Raw genomic sequence first — 17,376 nt, 5'->3', positions numbered from 1 at the left:
ACTGTACAGAATCCACATCATGTGAATTGATTCCATCATAGAAATTTCTCACAACATTTGAAGCTGAATCTACAACGTTGTTATCATCAAAGTGTGTGGTGGTAGTTGTAACTGAATTATTTTGACCACTCTTATTAACTACCATGTTCCATTTTCTAACTCTTTTTGTTCCAACTCCAACAACCTTAGTAACTGAATTTGAAGCATAGTTTCTTCTAGGTGACAAAGAATCTAAAGGTAAAGCTAAGCTCAAAATTAGAGCTTGTGTGCTTTTGGAACTACACAACACCATAAACATTGTGTGCTCCACTTCAACAACTACCACAGAGACACTTCAAACTTTATCTTCATAAATCTTAGTTACAAAAATCAAAAAATCCTGGGCACAAGCAGGTATGGGCGCGGCACGCTACCACCTGACCGCGGCATGTAATAACGATGTGTTTTTGCTTGGTTTGCCATAGTGGGCTACGCGGGGCGCAAACCCAGAGCGCGTGCGTGTCCGTTGTTTTGCTGATCTTTTGAAAAAAATTAGTTTATGAAGGATATCTGACTTGAATTCTGTTTTATAAGTAGATTTGTTTATATTATTTAGTCATATATTTTTCTATAAAGGGGATATTTTATTCATAGAAAAATAAAAGAGCAACAAAAGAGAGATATAGGGAATTCAAGAGGGGTTGTCTCTTCTCTTGTTATAACTCTAGGGTTGGGCAAAAGGTGTTTTTTTACACCTTGGATAATCTAAATCATTGATTACACCTCGGGTGGCTGCTCTCTTCTCTAGAGTAAATCATTGTTGTACCGAACTGGATAAACAAATTATTGTGTGTTCTTTCTTTTTCTACTTTATCGCTTTATTGTTTATGATTATTATTGTTATCCTCTTGATATTGGTTGCCGTTCTTTTGCTCCACACATTAAGTATTTTATTGGTGTGATTTTTACTACAAATTCACAACAATTGACGCCCACCGTGGGGCAATCGCAACAATTTTGAAGTGAGCACCTTGGGTATCAAGTGGGAAATTGTACTGGAAAGTGAAGATGAAAACAATTTTAATTTTCGGGATGATGGATAAAACATGGAGTGTATGGTGTCTCGGTAATAAAGAGGTAATGGAGAGCGCGAAGAAGGTTTAGCCTGACAGTGGTAAGAATATCCGACTCAGCCTGGAGAGGAGGTTGTAAGAATACTCGATATAAGCCTTGAGAGGAGGTTGTAAGAATACTCGATATAAGCCTGGAGAGACGGTTGGTCGTGGCTACAGTCCACTCCTAGTTCCGCCATTCTAACCAACCAATATTTTTATTTTTTATTTTTTGCAAAATTGAAACACATGACATCATATAAAGTCACCGACATTCCAACTATGTTGGCACCTCAATTCAGTACAACTCCTTTACCATCTCACCAAAAGAATTATTAAATAAAATGAAAATGAAAAAAAAAAGAAACAAAGAAAGAAAGAAGGGGGCATAAACCAAACCCACCAAACAAAATTAACGAAAACGATAATTTAGGCAAACCAAAAATTAACGAAATTAATAAGGTTGAAATAAAAGGATAACAAATGCATGGAACTTATTTGTTTGAGTCTTCTATGCAAGTCTTCGGTTTTGTCCTTAACTCAAAAATATTAAAACACGGCGACTAGACATGAAATAGGCCATTCGTGCTGAAGAGTGAACGATTATATTTGCTTCTCGCTAATAAATTTGATAAACTTTAATGTGAAAAATTAACATACTAAACTCTAAAATTCCTAGTTTTACATTAGATTTTGTTTATATCAAGTTTTAGATGTTATAATTTTTTAAATGGTGGCGTGCTAATAGAATAACCAACCAAATTAAGTTGGACTCAAACCAACCAAGTTAATAAAGTTGAAAGAAAAGGATGACAAATGCATGGATCATATTTGTTCATTATTTCAAGTCTTCTATATGCAAGTCTTTGGTTTTGTCATTTTGTTAGTCCATTTTTCGTATTACTTTTTCATATTCACATTGGAAAAATTAATTTTCCTTCTCTTCAAATTAATTCCCCTAAATATAAAATCCAAGCGTTGAGAGCCTCATTCATACTTCATCCATTTATTTAGAGATAAAAGATAATAAGAGTTTGTTGCTGACTTGCTGCTGTTTTGGAAGAAGCTTTTCTTTTTGGTATATTTTTCTTCCTCGTATTGTCTAATGAGTCACATATAGTTAAGACATATTATATGCTTATACAATTTTTTTAAATTTAGTCTTTGATTTGTGTTTAGGAAAGACATTGATCATGGGTAGACCAAAAAAGGACTGTTGGTCTCACGTTACAAAAGTAAAAAATGGTAGCACAGATAACTGGATATGCAATTATTGTAAGGATGAGTTTAGTGGAGGAGCTTCAAGAATTAACGCACACCTGACTGGCAATGGAGGGGGCATTAGGAAATGCTCCAACTCCAAGTATCTTGCTAATGAAGGAGTTAACAACAATATGGCATCCACTTCAAGTAATCCACCACAACCTGTGATTAATACAATTCATGATGTAACACATGATCAAGGTAAATGACCATCTGTTTTTACTAATATTTGTTTTCTAAACACCTTTATGAAAGAATTTATATAATTATACTTTGTAGATATGAAGCATAGCATATTGTAAATAAGAATATATGGGAACAGTGTACTTGGAATGACAGCGGATGAATTCTCCGTTGATTGAAACTGAGAGAGGGTTGAGACGGTGTTTCTACCTCTCACTGATAAGTCATTATGCGTGTTATGTTTTTATTAATATTATCTAGCTTAATGGGATGACCAGAATATATACTCATCAGTGGAGGCAGGGACCTCTCAATAGGCTGACTAGAAAGAACGGTTCAACCCATCACGGCCCGTTCAACATTAAACCTTATAATAATGACAAGATAATATATTTGATTTTATACACATTTAATTATATTTTAATAAATTAATTAAAGTGAATCCAAAATATTCAACACTTTACTGTTCATAATATTCAGTTCATGAATTAACTAACACGACATACAACAAAAAAGAACTCGCTTCAAACATTACGACTAGTTTGATTGAGTTTTTGTTTTTAGTTTTCAAAAATTCTTTTATAAATCAATTTTAAAACAATTTTCAAGAAAGAAAGAAAAAGAAAAAAAGGTGTTTGGTAATTCTATTTTCAAAAACTATTTTGGAAAAGAGAAAATGTAAAAACTTGTTTGGTAAAATTATTTCTAAAATATGTTTCGGAAACTTAAAAATCAAACTTGTATATATATATTTCAAATTTTCATAATTATTTTCTTCTAATTTGAATATAATTATTTTAAATCATAATAATAAAAATTAATTTCCTTATTATTATTTTTGTAAGTAAATAAATTATTTTAAATCCTAATTATTATTATTTTAAAATCTTTTCTATTATTTAAAAAATGAATAATTTTTAAAACTATTTTTTTGTTAAAATAAAGTACTGAATTTTATTATAAAAAAATCAGAAATTTTTATGAAAAAAAAAAGTAAAAGGCAGATTTTTTTAAATCAAAAAACAAATTTTTGAAAATTAAAAAACAGTTTTTTTAAATTTTAAAACAAAATAATAATTGAAATATTATTTATTAAAAAAGTGGTGGAAGGTGGTGGCCGGCCGCCGAAGCTCCACCATCAGCCACCGAAGATCCGTCGTCCGCCGTCGTGGATCGCCGGAAAATATGGGGCCCGCCGCTGTGGACCACCGTGCCGGAGTTATGGCGTTGACCGACCGTTGACCAGCTACCACCACCTGACTTTATTAATTAAAAATTATAATCAAAAAGGAAAAAAAGAATTGGGATTATTAATTAAAAAAATAGAATTGGGCCTGTTAGCAAATCAGGGGGCCTAAATAGCAACTTTCTAAAAACTGAAATAAAAATAGAAAACCAAGACACATTTTTTAGTCCCCAAAACTGAAAAATTGAAAATAGTTTTCAAAACTTATAATTTAAAAATAGTTGTCAAACAAGTTTTTAGTTTTTTAATTTTTAAAAATAGTGTTTCAAACAAGCCGAATATCTTGTGACAACATGTGCATAGTATATATTTTTGTTGAAATTTAAAAATTGTGACAATTTCTATCTTTCATTGAAAGTGGATGAAGGTGCTCTCGAAGTGATTGCCACTCAGATCAGCAATTTAGTTAATCATCAAAATAATCTTGAAATGATGAATTTATCTGAAGGTACGAGTTCTAAATTCTAATTCATTACTTTTGGAATTTTTTTATTTGCAATGAAGTACACTCTTGATGAATTTGAATGGTAACAGATGAATCAATAGATGAATGATAATGTTTTATGTAACATGACAAACACAATATCAGGTGTGAACGGTAGCGGTTGTAACACAAGTGTTTGTGAAAGTGAGATACCGTTAAAACAATTGGTTCTTGATTTAGATTTTGAGGAAAACGATATTGCAAATCAACTTCAATATTTGGAGTCTCGTGGTAAAAAGCGCAAGTCAGAAGTTGATGTATGGTTGAAAGGATTACAAGATATCAAAAAAAGTACTGTGAGGTGTATGAATAACTTAAATGACACTCATCCTGTAAGTGAATTGATCAAAAAGATGAAACGACACAAGGAAGAGAAACCTCTCACTTTGTCAACTGAATATGTCGGGGGAGAATTAGACTTGAATATCAAGAAAGTGTTGAAACTTCTTGATGATGACAAAGTCTTTGTCATTGGGATATATGGAATGGGAGGAGTAGGAAAAACTTTACTTGCAACTCTTGTGGAAAATGAAGTAAAGAGGAAAAAAACTTTCAAGGATGTGTTTTGGGTCACTGTTTCTGACAATACTAGCATATCAAAACTGCAACATGATATTGCAAAACGAATAGGTGTGAAGCTTGATGAAGACGATGAGAGAATTAGAGCATACCATTTGTCTTCCGCATTGGAGAAAAAAGAAAAATCAGTTCTTATTCTGGATGATGTTTGGAGATACATTGATTTAGAAAAGGTGGGAATTATTCCAAAAGTGAATGGCATTAAAGTTATTGTGACATCTCGTTTAGAACATGTATGTCACCAGATGGATTGTCAGCCATATGCTATAATACAAGTGGATCCTCTCAGTTGCCACGCAGACGTTGAATATGAATCTGAAAATAGTGATGAAGATGAAGTTGATGAAGATCTGGAATTGTTTAAGCCAAAACTCGGATATGATGGAACACATGAAGTATATCAAGATCTGGAATTGTTTAAGCTAAAACTCGGACATGATGGAACACCCAAGACACTTCCACATGAAATAGAAAAGATTGCAAGATGTATTGTAGAGAGATTTCATGGTTTACCTCTTGCAATTAGTGTGATGGCTAGAACAATGAAAGGGATTGATGACATTCATCAATGGAAACATGCATTGAATCAACTTAAAAAAATTGAAATGGGACCAGTGGTGGAAGAAGAAGTCTTCAAGGTATTAAAACGTAGCTATGATAATTTGATGGATAAGGACTTGCAAAATTGTTTTTTGTCTTGTGCATTATTATCTATTGATGGTTTTGATGAGGATGACGAAGAAGAGTTGATCATGAAGCTAGTTGACAATGGACAAATAAATAAGAATATGTGTTTGGAAGAAATATTTGATGAAGGGAATACCATATTGAATAAGCTTGTTTCTCATTCTTTGATTAGTTCTGAATTTTGGTTATACCCCTTGCCCTTGGTGACAAGTATGGCCTGTTATACCATGAAAGAGAGTCAGAGGAATGTCATAGTGAAATTGAATGAGAGATTCACCAAAATATCTCTCTCAGATGGATGGGCAACTGATTTAGAGTTGGTTAATATTCAGCGGTGTAGTATAGAAGAAATCTCAGAGGATCTGTCTCCAAATTGTCCAAAGTTGTCCACCTTGATTATAAACAATGTGTCCGTCAGTCATTTTCCAGTGAGTTTTTTCAAATATATGAATAGTCTATCAATATTGGATCTATCCTATAATGAAAGTCTAGTATCTTTGCCAAAGTCCATCACTAATTTGAGGTCACTTGTTTCTTTAATACTAAGAGGATGTTATAGATTGAAACATGTGCCACCATTGGGAAAACTACAAGCATTGTCAAGATTGGTCATTACACACACTTCCATTAAAAATGTACCAAAAGGCTTGAAAAAACTAATCAATTTGAAATGGCTTGATCTATCCCACAACAAGAGTTTGAATTTGAAATTGGGGTCTTTTCCATTAATATATTTCACTAAATTGCAATACCTTGATCTTCAAGATACTGGTGCTTTAATTAAGTTGGAAGATGTTCAAGGGATGAAAATGCTTGAATGCTTTAGAGGTGCCATTGACTGCAAACTTGATCACAACCAATCCAAGCAACATAATCTTGATATGAGTTTTGGGCTCATCAAAACATATCATTTCATATTAGGAAATGTATGTGGTAAAAGTGAGTGGGGGCGTGGGTGGTCAAAATCTATTAATTTGAAAAGTTTTTTTCGTGGTGATTCAGAAAATAGGTGTATAGAATTCCAAGATTGTGATCGTTTCAACCACAAACTACCTAAAGACTATACTCTTATGCTTATATACAAAAATAATCATTGGGTTTGCTTATGTGATGCTCTTCGATATAGCACTTCTTCTTCTTCTTCTTCTTCCGTAAGGAGTATAAAAATTGATGATTGCCATAAACTAGAGAGCTTGTTTTGTTTATCTGGTTCTTGTTCTTTTTGCACCAATATTCTCAAGCTGGAAGTTTTGAAACTTTCACAGTTGAAAAGTTTAACTGTCATCTGTAAAGACGTTTTTGATGTTGGACAATCTGTGTCACCTGATGGCATATTCTCTTGCCTAAAACAAATTCACATTATTTATTGCCATTTGATAGAGAAGTTGTTGACACCACAATTAGTTCAACTACTTCACAATCTGGAGACAATAATCGTAAAGCACTGTTACTCAATGAAAGAGATATTTGCAGCGAGTAACAATGATGACAATGACAGTTCCATCATTACACTTCCCAAGTTGACCTTATTGGAGTTGGAATATTTACCAGAATTGAAGATTGTGTGCAAAGGGATTATACACTGTGAATCTTCACCCAAAGTGATCATCAATCAGTGTCCAAGTTTAGAAAGACCCCCAAAAATAGAAATAGTTGAGAATGAGAATCCTGATTTCTGATTTTACTTTTCCATAAAACGTGCAATTAAGTTCTGATTTTACAAAAGTTGTATACTCATTCTAGCAAGAATGTATTCATATTCATCCTGTCTTCAATTAATGTCTTGAGTATTTTCCTTTTCTTCAACTTTTTTTATGTCTTGAGTATATGTGGGGGTGGGTGACTTTAATCCATGAATATTGAACTTTGAAGGTGGTGATCTTTTCAATTTCTTAATTTGGTCTTCATTAACTCCTTTTAAACTTTTGTGATTGTTTTACTTTTTTCCTCTGTTAGTTTTTTTTCTCTAAATTATATATATTATAATCGAAAACAGAGTCATATGCTGCCTTTTGGGAATTGGGATGTTCTTTCTAATTAGTCTAAGATAATGTTTTTCTGCCTTCACTTTCTTAATCTATTTTATGGTTTAAATAAGACGTGGAAGTAAAATTCCATCAATTTGAAAAAACTGAATTCTCGAGTCAATTTGAACCATCCTGAATCTTAAAGACTTTGGCTAAATTTTACAGGAAACCAACCTTTATTTTCCATCATGAAAAACTAAGACTCCATTAGTTTGAAAAACTAGAAATTGTCCAAATAAGGGTATTTCGAGAGAATATTATTATCGTGAATCCATTGTAAATCAATTAAGAGCGTCATATTTTTTTTTTTCTTTCAATCAAGTAGTTTAGTGGCTAAAAAGTTCAGCTCTTGAAATGAATAAATAAAAAATTTCATATTCGAACTCCAACCTCAATGTATAAAGAGTATCAAATTTCTATTTAGTGTAAAACAAGGTGAATGAATGTACCTATTACCTAGTCTAACTTAGCAAGTCCAACCCAAATTGACTCCATAAAATAATAAACTGTCAAAACATATCATTTAACGTGATCCTGAACTATATTGTTGGTATTAAAAATAAGTTCTTATGTATATGTAATTTTTGTATATGCGTATTATATCATGTATAAAATAAAATAAATTAAAATTTTCTAATGCTATTTTGTAACAAATTTGTAATATCGTCATATTTTTTATATCGTGATAAACCGCACAAACTGAACCAATCCTAACCGCATTGGTTTGGTTTGATTTTGATGACTTTTTAAAAATCATCCGAACCAAACCGAACCGTGTGCAATTTTATCTCGCAAATAGGATGACTTTTATTCTCAAAACCAAATCAAACTGCACCGCAATCACCCCTATGCACCGCCCAAAAGCTAGTCCTTCATATTCAACTTTGCTATATTCCTTGCACTTTTCTTATATTCAACCATGTTTTGCCTAATCTACTTTTATGGATTATGTAATTGTTCATTACAACACAAAAAACCATTTGCACCTAATAGCTCTGCATGAAAGGCAAAAGAAACACCAAAGTTCATTGTAGACCCAGGGCCCTCCCTATATATTTGGAGAGGCCTCGGTCAAATTCGATAAAGAGACCCTTTAAAGGTAAAAGAGCTTTATTTGAAAGTGATTATTTGTTAGAGATAAAAGCAAGTGATATACTACTTAGGCGGTCCAAGGTGAAGAACCTTTCTGCCTCATTGTAAGTCTACAATGTAAATACCCTTGTAACTATACAGTAAATGGATTAGTTTAGACTTAAGATGTTTAGATTAGACTAAGCATTATATACAAGTGTGTTAGCTTACTGATTAGGAACTAACACACTCCTAGTTCAAGTCTATATAAAGACTATATCTGTATTGTAATAATCAGATAACAAAATCAATAACAAACAGAAAAATCAGTTACAATACGGTTATGCTCCACTCTCTCTTTCTCTCTTTCAATACTCATTAAAAACTTTATAAAAAAAAAAAAAAAACTCAATGGAACAAAACTTTAGTGAAGGGAAAAACAGAGAAAGAACATGGATTCAAACATATACAACCAACAAAACCTATACAAAGGTAAACCTAACTTATTGTGATTGAAATTATTTCAAAATCTTGATATGAGTTTTGGGATCATCAAAACATATCATCTCATATTAGGAAATGTATGTGGTAAAAGTGAGTGGGAGAATTGTTTTGGTTTATTTCCTGGTGATTTTAAAAATAGGTGTATAGAATTTCATGATTGTGATGATTTCAGCCACATACTACCTAAAGACTACCATACTCTTCTGCGTATATCAAGATTATATAATAATGGAATCATTATGATTGTTTTACTTTCTTTCTCTATCAATTAATTGGATTCTTGTAGAAAGTGTGAGAATTAGAGCCACATAATCTAACAGAATGTATCCAATATTTTTGGATTGTACCGACTAAACTGTATTTTCTAACAGAATTAGGCCAAACTGTATTTTCTTTTTTCAAAATAACAACACATTTGAACGGCTCAAATTAAATATTTAACTTGTATTTTTAAAACAAAAAGAAAGTAAAGACATTAATCCTCAGAAAATACAAGATCAACCAAAATGATAAGAATTTAACCGAAATGAATAAAACTCCAAAACTGAATTTGAGTATAAAATTCGTATTGAATAAATTGGGTCAGTCCTAGACAATGTTTTTTTTACATAAAAATGCTTATAGCATTTCAATAACTAAAATGTGTTCAATACAATTTTATATATCAACCAAAATCTGGAAACTAGCTAACAATGTGCCATAGTAAAAAATGACAACTTTGCGTTACCCACTGCATTTTTTTACTGCAATGTGAAAATTTTCTGCTTTTAGCCCCTGATTGCACAACTTGGCAGACGACTGGATCATTAACATGACGTGGCATGTACACATAAAATTAAATTATTTTTTTATTTATTTTTAATGTGTATAATTATTAATTTTTTTATTTAACAACATCTCATCTTCTTCCACCATTCTCAATCTCATCTAAAACCACTCTCTATAACAAGTAACAACAACTTCTCATCTTCTTCCTCCATTAACCTCAAGTCTAAGCAAAAGTCAAGAAATTTTAACATAAAAAAGTATCTTGTTCCATAACCTTAACAAAAAATGAAAATCAAGAACTTTTAACATAAACCAAGAACTTCAACATAAACTCTCATTAAATAGATTAGATTCTTTTGAAACAAAAAAACAATTGTTGGAAAATTATCAACACCGCATCAACATCATCAACTCCATCCCTCAAAAGTCGAACACAATACTCAGCCGCGAGTTGACGGATACGATCGAACTGGATTCTACCAGAAAGAGGTGAGTCGAGAACGACGCTGAGACCGATTTTGAGTTGAGTTGAAGCGATTGGGTCTTTATGGGTTTGGATTTGTTGTTGTTCCGGCGTAATCTCCAACCCAGTAATACATTTTTTGCTTTGAGTCAATTTTCTGATTCCGGTGACGACGAGATTGAATCAACGATGCTTCCATCGTTGTTGTATTACTGAATCGATGAAGAAAATTGTCTGAACTAATTGGGTTTCAACCCTTCTTTCATTCCTGTGCGATGCAGAATAGTGCGATGAAGATATGGAGATCTGTGTTTTTCTCTCCAGAATTGGGTGTTTATAGATTTGGGATTAAGGATGATGGAGGTTCTGGGTTGTTATAATTTTGGGTTTGAGAAGAACATAGGTTTGAAGAAGATAATGATGTTGTTTTAAAAATTACACCTATATACTGACGTGGTATAAAAAATAATAATAAATTCCACGTATGCGCCACATCAAAATTATGTCCATGTCATCTGGGCAATCAGAGGCTAAAAGTAGAGAATCTTCCCATACAGTACATTTTACAACCAACAAAACAAAAAGAGTTTAATTGATATGCACCGACAGTGTAAAATAGTTTTACACCATCGTCCAATAAACAACTATCATTTTGCCATGTCATATCAAGAAAGTGAGGTGAAATGGGGTGATGTGGCGGAAAACATGGTTGGTATTGGTCGATAGTGTAAAATTATTTTACACCGTCGGTGCATATCAATTAAATCCAAACAAAAAATAAGAATCTAATTTAACAAATCAGCGGCTCTAATACCACCATCAAACTTTAATCGAACCTAACTCAACCTTACAAATCTATATTGTATGTTAAATATTATGACACTTATAAACTTAACTTCAGATTATCTCTCGACCGACCAATTTAAAACCCTCTTAACAATAATAACAAAATAAAAGTTACAGCATACAACAAATAGGTCTAAAGCAAGTTACACATTCAGATTTTCTCTAGACTGGAAACTTCCTGACTCCACAACTGGTATATCCTCAACAACATTGTTCATCCTTTGTGGAATCATTTGATAGAGCTCTATTCGATACTTATAGCCGCCAATCAAAGCAATGATTAAGAACCACAAGCCCAAAAGAATCCCAGCAATTGTAGGTGAAATCATCATCAAAGCTAAGCATGAAACAACACTTCCAAGTATTACCATCATGAATGGAAGGACACTTTTGATTTGAAACTGTAACATTGTCACAATCACCAAAACCATGTTGAAAAGAGAAACCATGAAAGCCAAAGCCACAATCATAATTGGATCAATATCACCATGAGACTTTCCCTTACTTGTATTCATTGCTGCAAAGCTCATTATCATAAACAGTATCCCGAAAAATTGGTTAAAAAATTTCCCAACTTCATTCAAGCCAGAAAGGGTTGAATCACTACAAAGAAAATAAAATAAACTTTATATATATTTGTTAGAATAATATATTCTAAAGAAAAACAGGGTGTTACCAAAAAACAGAGCAAGTAAAAATTTGAGTAGTGAGTGATGAGCTGAGAATTTGAAGTTATTTAATTACCTTGTTTCATTTACAGCTGCAGCTCCTTCTGCCATTGATGACAATGAGCTTGGATATTACTTTTTTATACGACAAGAGTTGAGGTAAGTTATAAGAGGTATATGAAGAATGAGATTTATAAGAGGTATAAGATAAGAGTTGAGGTAAGGGATTTATAATAAGAACATAAGATGAATGATTTATAAGAGTTGAGGTAAAGAGATTTATAAGAGGTATAAGGTGATTGAGATTTATAAAAGATATAAGATGAATGAGAAAGATACAACACAAATGAGATTTATAATGGTATTTATAATGGTATTTATTCGTATTAAACGTTTAATTGGTTTATTGTCCACAAACAAATAAAATTCGTATTTTTGTATAAATTGGGTCAGTGCTAGACAAGAGTTAAAATTTATATAAATTTTAGGCTTAAATATCACATTAATTTTTGTATGTTCCCGGATTTTTTGTTTTACTTTCTGTATGTTTTTTTTTTAAAACAGTCCCTGCATGTTCATTCTTTTTGGTTTTCGTCCCTTCCTTCTCAAAAATGCTGATGTGACTAACGGCATAACAAATGAATGACCAAAACAAAAAAAAAGTTATTATTGAAGGACCAAAACAAAAAAATAAAGTTTAAAATCCCTAAAATTAAAAAAAAAATGTTTTTACTTTAACGTTTTTTAATTTTAAAAATAAAATAAAAAACAATTTTTTTTATGTAAGACAAATTATATTATTAACAAATTTTTAGTGCCTTAATGATCACTTGTTATTAGTTTGTGCAATATTAAGGCTCTGTTTGGATTAGCTTATTTTTAAGTTTATTCAAACAGCTTATACAATATAAATTTGGTTTTATGCTATTTTATAAGTTCATACTAGTGAAAATTGTATTTAATAAGCTATTTTATCATAAACTACCATGACAAACTTATAATACTCCCTATTGGTGAATTAAAATAAATGTATAATAGAAAAATAAGATGCAAAAATATACTTTCTTAATATTTTTTTTCTTTCTAAAATGTCAAGTAATTTAAAACGGAGGGAGTGATACATAAAAATTGCATAAGTTGTTTGCATAAACTCAAAAATATATTTTAAATTTTAGGGATTTTGTTTTTTTGGTTTTGGTCCTTCATTAAATTTTAGGGATTTTAAATTTTAGCACTCTTATATATATATATATATTTTAAATTTTTCTTTTTGACTAAATCCAATTTAATGTGATCATATTTCTAAATTGGTTTTTATTCTTTTTAATTTAAACATAATATGACAGTACAGTAATCAAATAAGCTCAACAGGAAGGAAACATTGTACATAATGTACCAAAAAAAAAAACATTGTACATATATATTACAACAGAATTACAAAGAATAGAAATTCACTTAACATACACACATACAACACGGTCACAAGAAAATTAAATTACAACATACAAATTGAACTATATATAATGAAATGCAATCAGTTCCTCTAGATAGGAGGCAACTCAATTCCAGCAATCTCTGAATTGCGATTTGAAATATCATTGCCATTGTCTTCACCGTGATCCTTAATAAAATTCTTAATCCTTTTTGGAATCATTTGGTAGAGCTCTTTTCGATTTTTATAGCCCGTAAAACCAAACAATAAGATCCACAAGCACAAATGAATCGAAGCAATTATAGGTGAAATAATCATCAGAGCTAAGAATGAAACAACACTTCCAAGTAAAAGAATAACCATCATGAATAGATCAAGGAGGCTCTTGATTTGAAGCTTTAACACTGTGTGAAGCATGAAAGCCCAGTAGTAAAGAACAATCCCAAAAACAAAAGCCATCAATAGTGGTGATTTTTCCACACTTATAGCTGCAAGCAATAGCGCGAAAAGCACGCCAAATGAGTTTCCAACATCTTTCAAGCTAGAAAGGGTTGAATTTTAAAACAAGAAAAGAAAATGTTAGACATATGGAATTGAGACTATAATTATATACAGAGCTTATTATAGGTTGATTCAATGGAAACAGAGTAACTAATACACAAGCTTATTAATTAATTATACCTTGTTGAAGCTGATGATGAAGTTGAAATGAGACCGATTTCATTTGCAGCTGCAGCTCCTAGTAGTGCCATTGTTCCTCTCACTATGTTGTTAATAACACAAAAGCTTCAATTGCGTTTTTATTCACAATTTTAGATTTCAAGAAAAATCATGGAAAGTGCATATATAAAAGATTGAACTTGTTGAACAGTGACGTTTAATACGTAGGAGTATAATACTATACTTTTTTTTTTGAAGCAGTATAATACTATACTTGACTTAACTTCGATTCCCTCCTTTTTTTCTTTCTTCTTATTTTGCTCTTACCCTTCTATTCTCACTAACATTTGTCATAGATTAAAGTACGATAATAAAACAAAACTAAAATATTGGGCTCAAGTGGTTAATAAATTGTTGTTAAGATGAATCCGTTCGAGAGAACTTAAGTTCAATTCATAATTAATGAAAACAAACAAATTTTTGTCAGACTTTATTTTATCGTTCGGCCGAACACCAAATTACAAGGACCACCTACCTCTAAGAATCAAAGAGTTAATAAAACATATATAATAATAAAAACAAATTTCTTTTACTACTATAATTATCCTACACATATTTATTTTCTACATATTACTAATACACAAATGTTATTTAAACACAATTTTCTAACAAAAATACAATAAACTACACTTTTTACATTTTTTAATAGTTTTTGTATATCGGTAGAATATGATGTCGTATTTTTGCCGGACATTCTTTTGTTTATATAATGTATCTCTTTCTAATACAACACGACACACACATTATGAAGTTGTGTTACATCAATATACACCTTTTATTTTTACCAACTTCCCTCCTCCCAAAGGCGAAGGACACTTTTGTAATTCTTCTTTCCAAATCAGTTCTACGCCATTACCAATTTACTTTTGTGAAGAAGACCACATCGAATGTGCAGACTCAAATGGCCGTCTTATGAAAGTTTGTCGGATTCCTGAAATCATCAAAAATTAGCGGTGACCGTAGGCACGAACGGCTCATGCCACACGATAGTTATTATTTCCTTTACTTTTAATTTGAATGAAGAGAAGAATTTCTATTTTTTATTTCAAAAACAAGTTATTTGAATCAGAGGAAGCTGAGATTGTGTTGATTAAAATAAAAAACAGATGAAATTGTGTTTATTAAAAAAAAAAAAAAACAAACAAAAAAGAGAGATTGTGAAGAGGAGAAAACATAAATTTAGTTGCAACGCATGAGAATTGCCAAAGAGTAAAAGAAAACATGAGAATTGAGAATTAACCACTAATCCAACAATGAACCTTCGTCCGATTATAAGTATTTGAATATGGATTTAACTAAATTAAGAGATTTTAAACCAAAAAGTATAAAACATATTAAAATGCCGAAATTGATTTAGTATTAAACGTTTCTTTTTGGGAAACGACTTTTTTTTTTTGTTGACAAAATTTGGTAATGAGTATTAACGGATTTAATTGGGTATTGCACTATTGCTGAGAGAATTGAGTAATTCGTAGTATTATTATAGTACACGCGATTCATATATCATATATAAATGTTTAATACTCAATTCGTATTAAACTGTCTATATATACCACAATATAAGGGGGGTGTATTGGATTGAGATTTCATGGGATTTTAAAAGACTTTTTTATGACAAAAAAATCTTGAGGTATTCAATCAAGACTTTTAAAAAAGTTAAATAAATCTTGTGGTATTCAATCAAAACAAATAAGATTTTTTTTTCAAGGCAACAAAATCCGTTGGTATTCAATTGAGATTTGTTCCTACTTTTAAAATGTCCATTGGTATTCAAAAGTCTACCGATTTTGATGGATTCTTGTTTGGAATGGATTTTGAGAGACTTTTTAGTTGAAAATACACTTGACAGACTTTTTCAACAATCTCACCAAAAGCCTTGAGACTTTTTTGAACTCTCCAAGACTTTTTACTTTCATCTGTATAAAATTTCTTCTTCTTCTTTATTACTTTCACAGTTCATCATCACCGCACCCGGTTTTTTCTTCTTTTCTTTGTTCACTTTTTCAACAATCTCCCCAAAAGCCTTGAAAATTTTTCAAACTCTTCAAGACTTTTTACTTTCATCATCATTATACCGGTTTTCTTCTTCTTCTTCTTTACCTATCAAATATATTTTTTTGCAAAAAAATATTTTAACAAATTCTACATCTTTTTTACAAAGTTTTGATTAATTACAACGGCAAAGAAATTTTTTTCGTCACCCATTCATCTGTTTCTATTTTCCATCAATGGTGGTGGTGATAACATTTTTACTGGTGATTAGAAACATATACGTAAAAATGTACCAAAAAAAAAAAGAAACATATGCGTAAAAAAAATGTAAGGTTTTTTTTTAAAATCTTTGGATTCCCAAAATAATATAATTTCTTTTATTAAAATTTATTGATTCTTTTAAAATTTTCCTAATATACAAAAGTTTCCTAATATATAAAGTGTTATGAAATCTTGATTGTAAAAAAGTCTTTTGAAAAAATCTCTCAAAATCCATTCAAATCATGTGTTAAAAATCTTGATTGTAAAAAAGTCTTTGTAAAAAAGTCTTTAAAATCTCACAAAATCAATATGGTCCAACAAAATCTCATAAAATCATCAAGACTTTTTTTGCCAAAATTATCTCATAAAATCTTAATTCAATACACCCTCCTAAAATTCGTACCGGATCAGTTGTGTTAAGTGCCAGACAAGGTGTTGGAAAGTTATTTTTCAACGTTTCTTAAAAAAAAAAAAAAGAAAAAAGAGATTGTGACTGAAGAGGAGAAAACATAAATTTAGTTATAACGCGTCAGAATTGCCAATGAGGAGTAGAAACACATGAGAATTAACCACCAGTAAAATTTTGGGAGGGCAATACTTACGTAGACTACCTTGTGAAATTTGGAGCTGCCAATTCTGAGACATATTCTGCTATAGTTAGTTGATCACCCAGATGAAATGAATGAATCTCCTCATGATAGTTGATGCTAGTGAGATTTTCTTTTCTAGATAATTTGGTTTTTCTTTTTCTTTTATTTCTCCTTCTTGTACAAAAGAAAATCATGTATATCAAATGAAGCACAATGTATATTACAAATTAAAAATAATTACATAAATGGAGAATACAGACTTAGAATGGACATGACCTTAAAAAAAAAAAATACTTGAGAATGGGAGAGACGTCAAACAATATATTAATAAGATTCATCAATAAGATGTATAGTCCGTTTGAATTGACTTATATTGAAATTTATGCGAAATAATTTATGCAAATTGATGACTTATTCGCAAGTGTACGAATGCGTCACTTAGTAATACAAAGAGTTGTCGATCCACAGGGATTGTATTAAATTCGCATGGATATCGTATTT

The 17,376-nt window shown here is 31.0% G+C and overlaps 1 protein-coding gene across 7 annotated transcripts in view; it reads left to right on the top strand.

The window, feature by feature from the left end:
* Window positions 1–1,685: 1,685 nt before the first annotated feature.
* LOC123889387 (probable disease resistance protein At1g61300) overlaps window positions 1,686–17,376 on the top strand; it is a 44,963-nt gene continuing 29,272 nt past the window's right edge. Inside the window, exons 1-6 of one of the 7 annotated variants that reach the window (XM_045938694.1) lie at window positions 1,690–2,169; window positions 2,271–2,555; window positions 4,142–4,231; window positions 4,373–5,145; window positions 5,176–5,194; window positions 5,252–7,335. In XM_045938694.1, the coding sequence (XP_045794650.1) occupies window positions 2,285–2,555; window positions 4,142–4,231; window positions 4,373–5,145; window positions 5,176–5,194; window positions 5,252–7,212 (3,114 nt within the window). In that variant the 5' untranslated portion in view covers window positions 1,690–2,169; window positions 2,271–2,284 and the 3' untranslated portion in view covers window positions 7,213–7,335. Of the gene's footprint in view, window positions 2,170–2,252; window positions 2,556–4,141; window positions 4,232–4,372; window positions 5,195–5,251; window positions 7,336–17,376 lie in introns of those variants that run through there. The other 6 variants (XM_045938692.1, XM_045938693.1, XM_045938691.1 and 3 more) reach the window with 6 other exon arrangements.

Source organism: Trifolium pratense, linkage group LG6 (assembly GCF_020283565.1).
Source record: "Trifolium pratense cultivar HEN17-A07 linkage group LG6, ARS_RC_1.1, whole genome shotgun sequence".
NCBI classification, from domain to species: Eukaryota; Viridiplantae; Streptophyta; class Magnoliopsida; order Fabales; family Fabaceae; genus Trifolium; species Trifolium pratense.
Note: the sequence above shows the minus strand (reverse complement) of the source record. Positions and strands in the feature narration are given on the sequence as shown.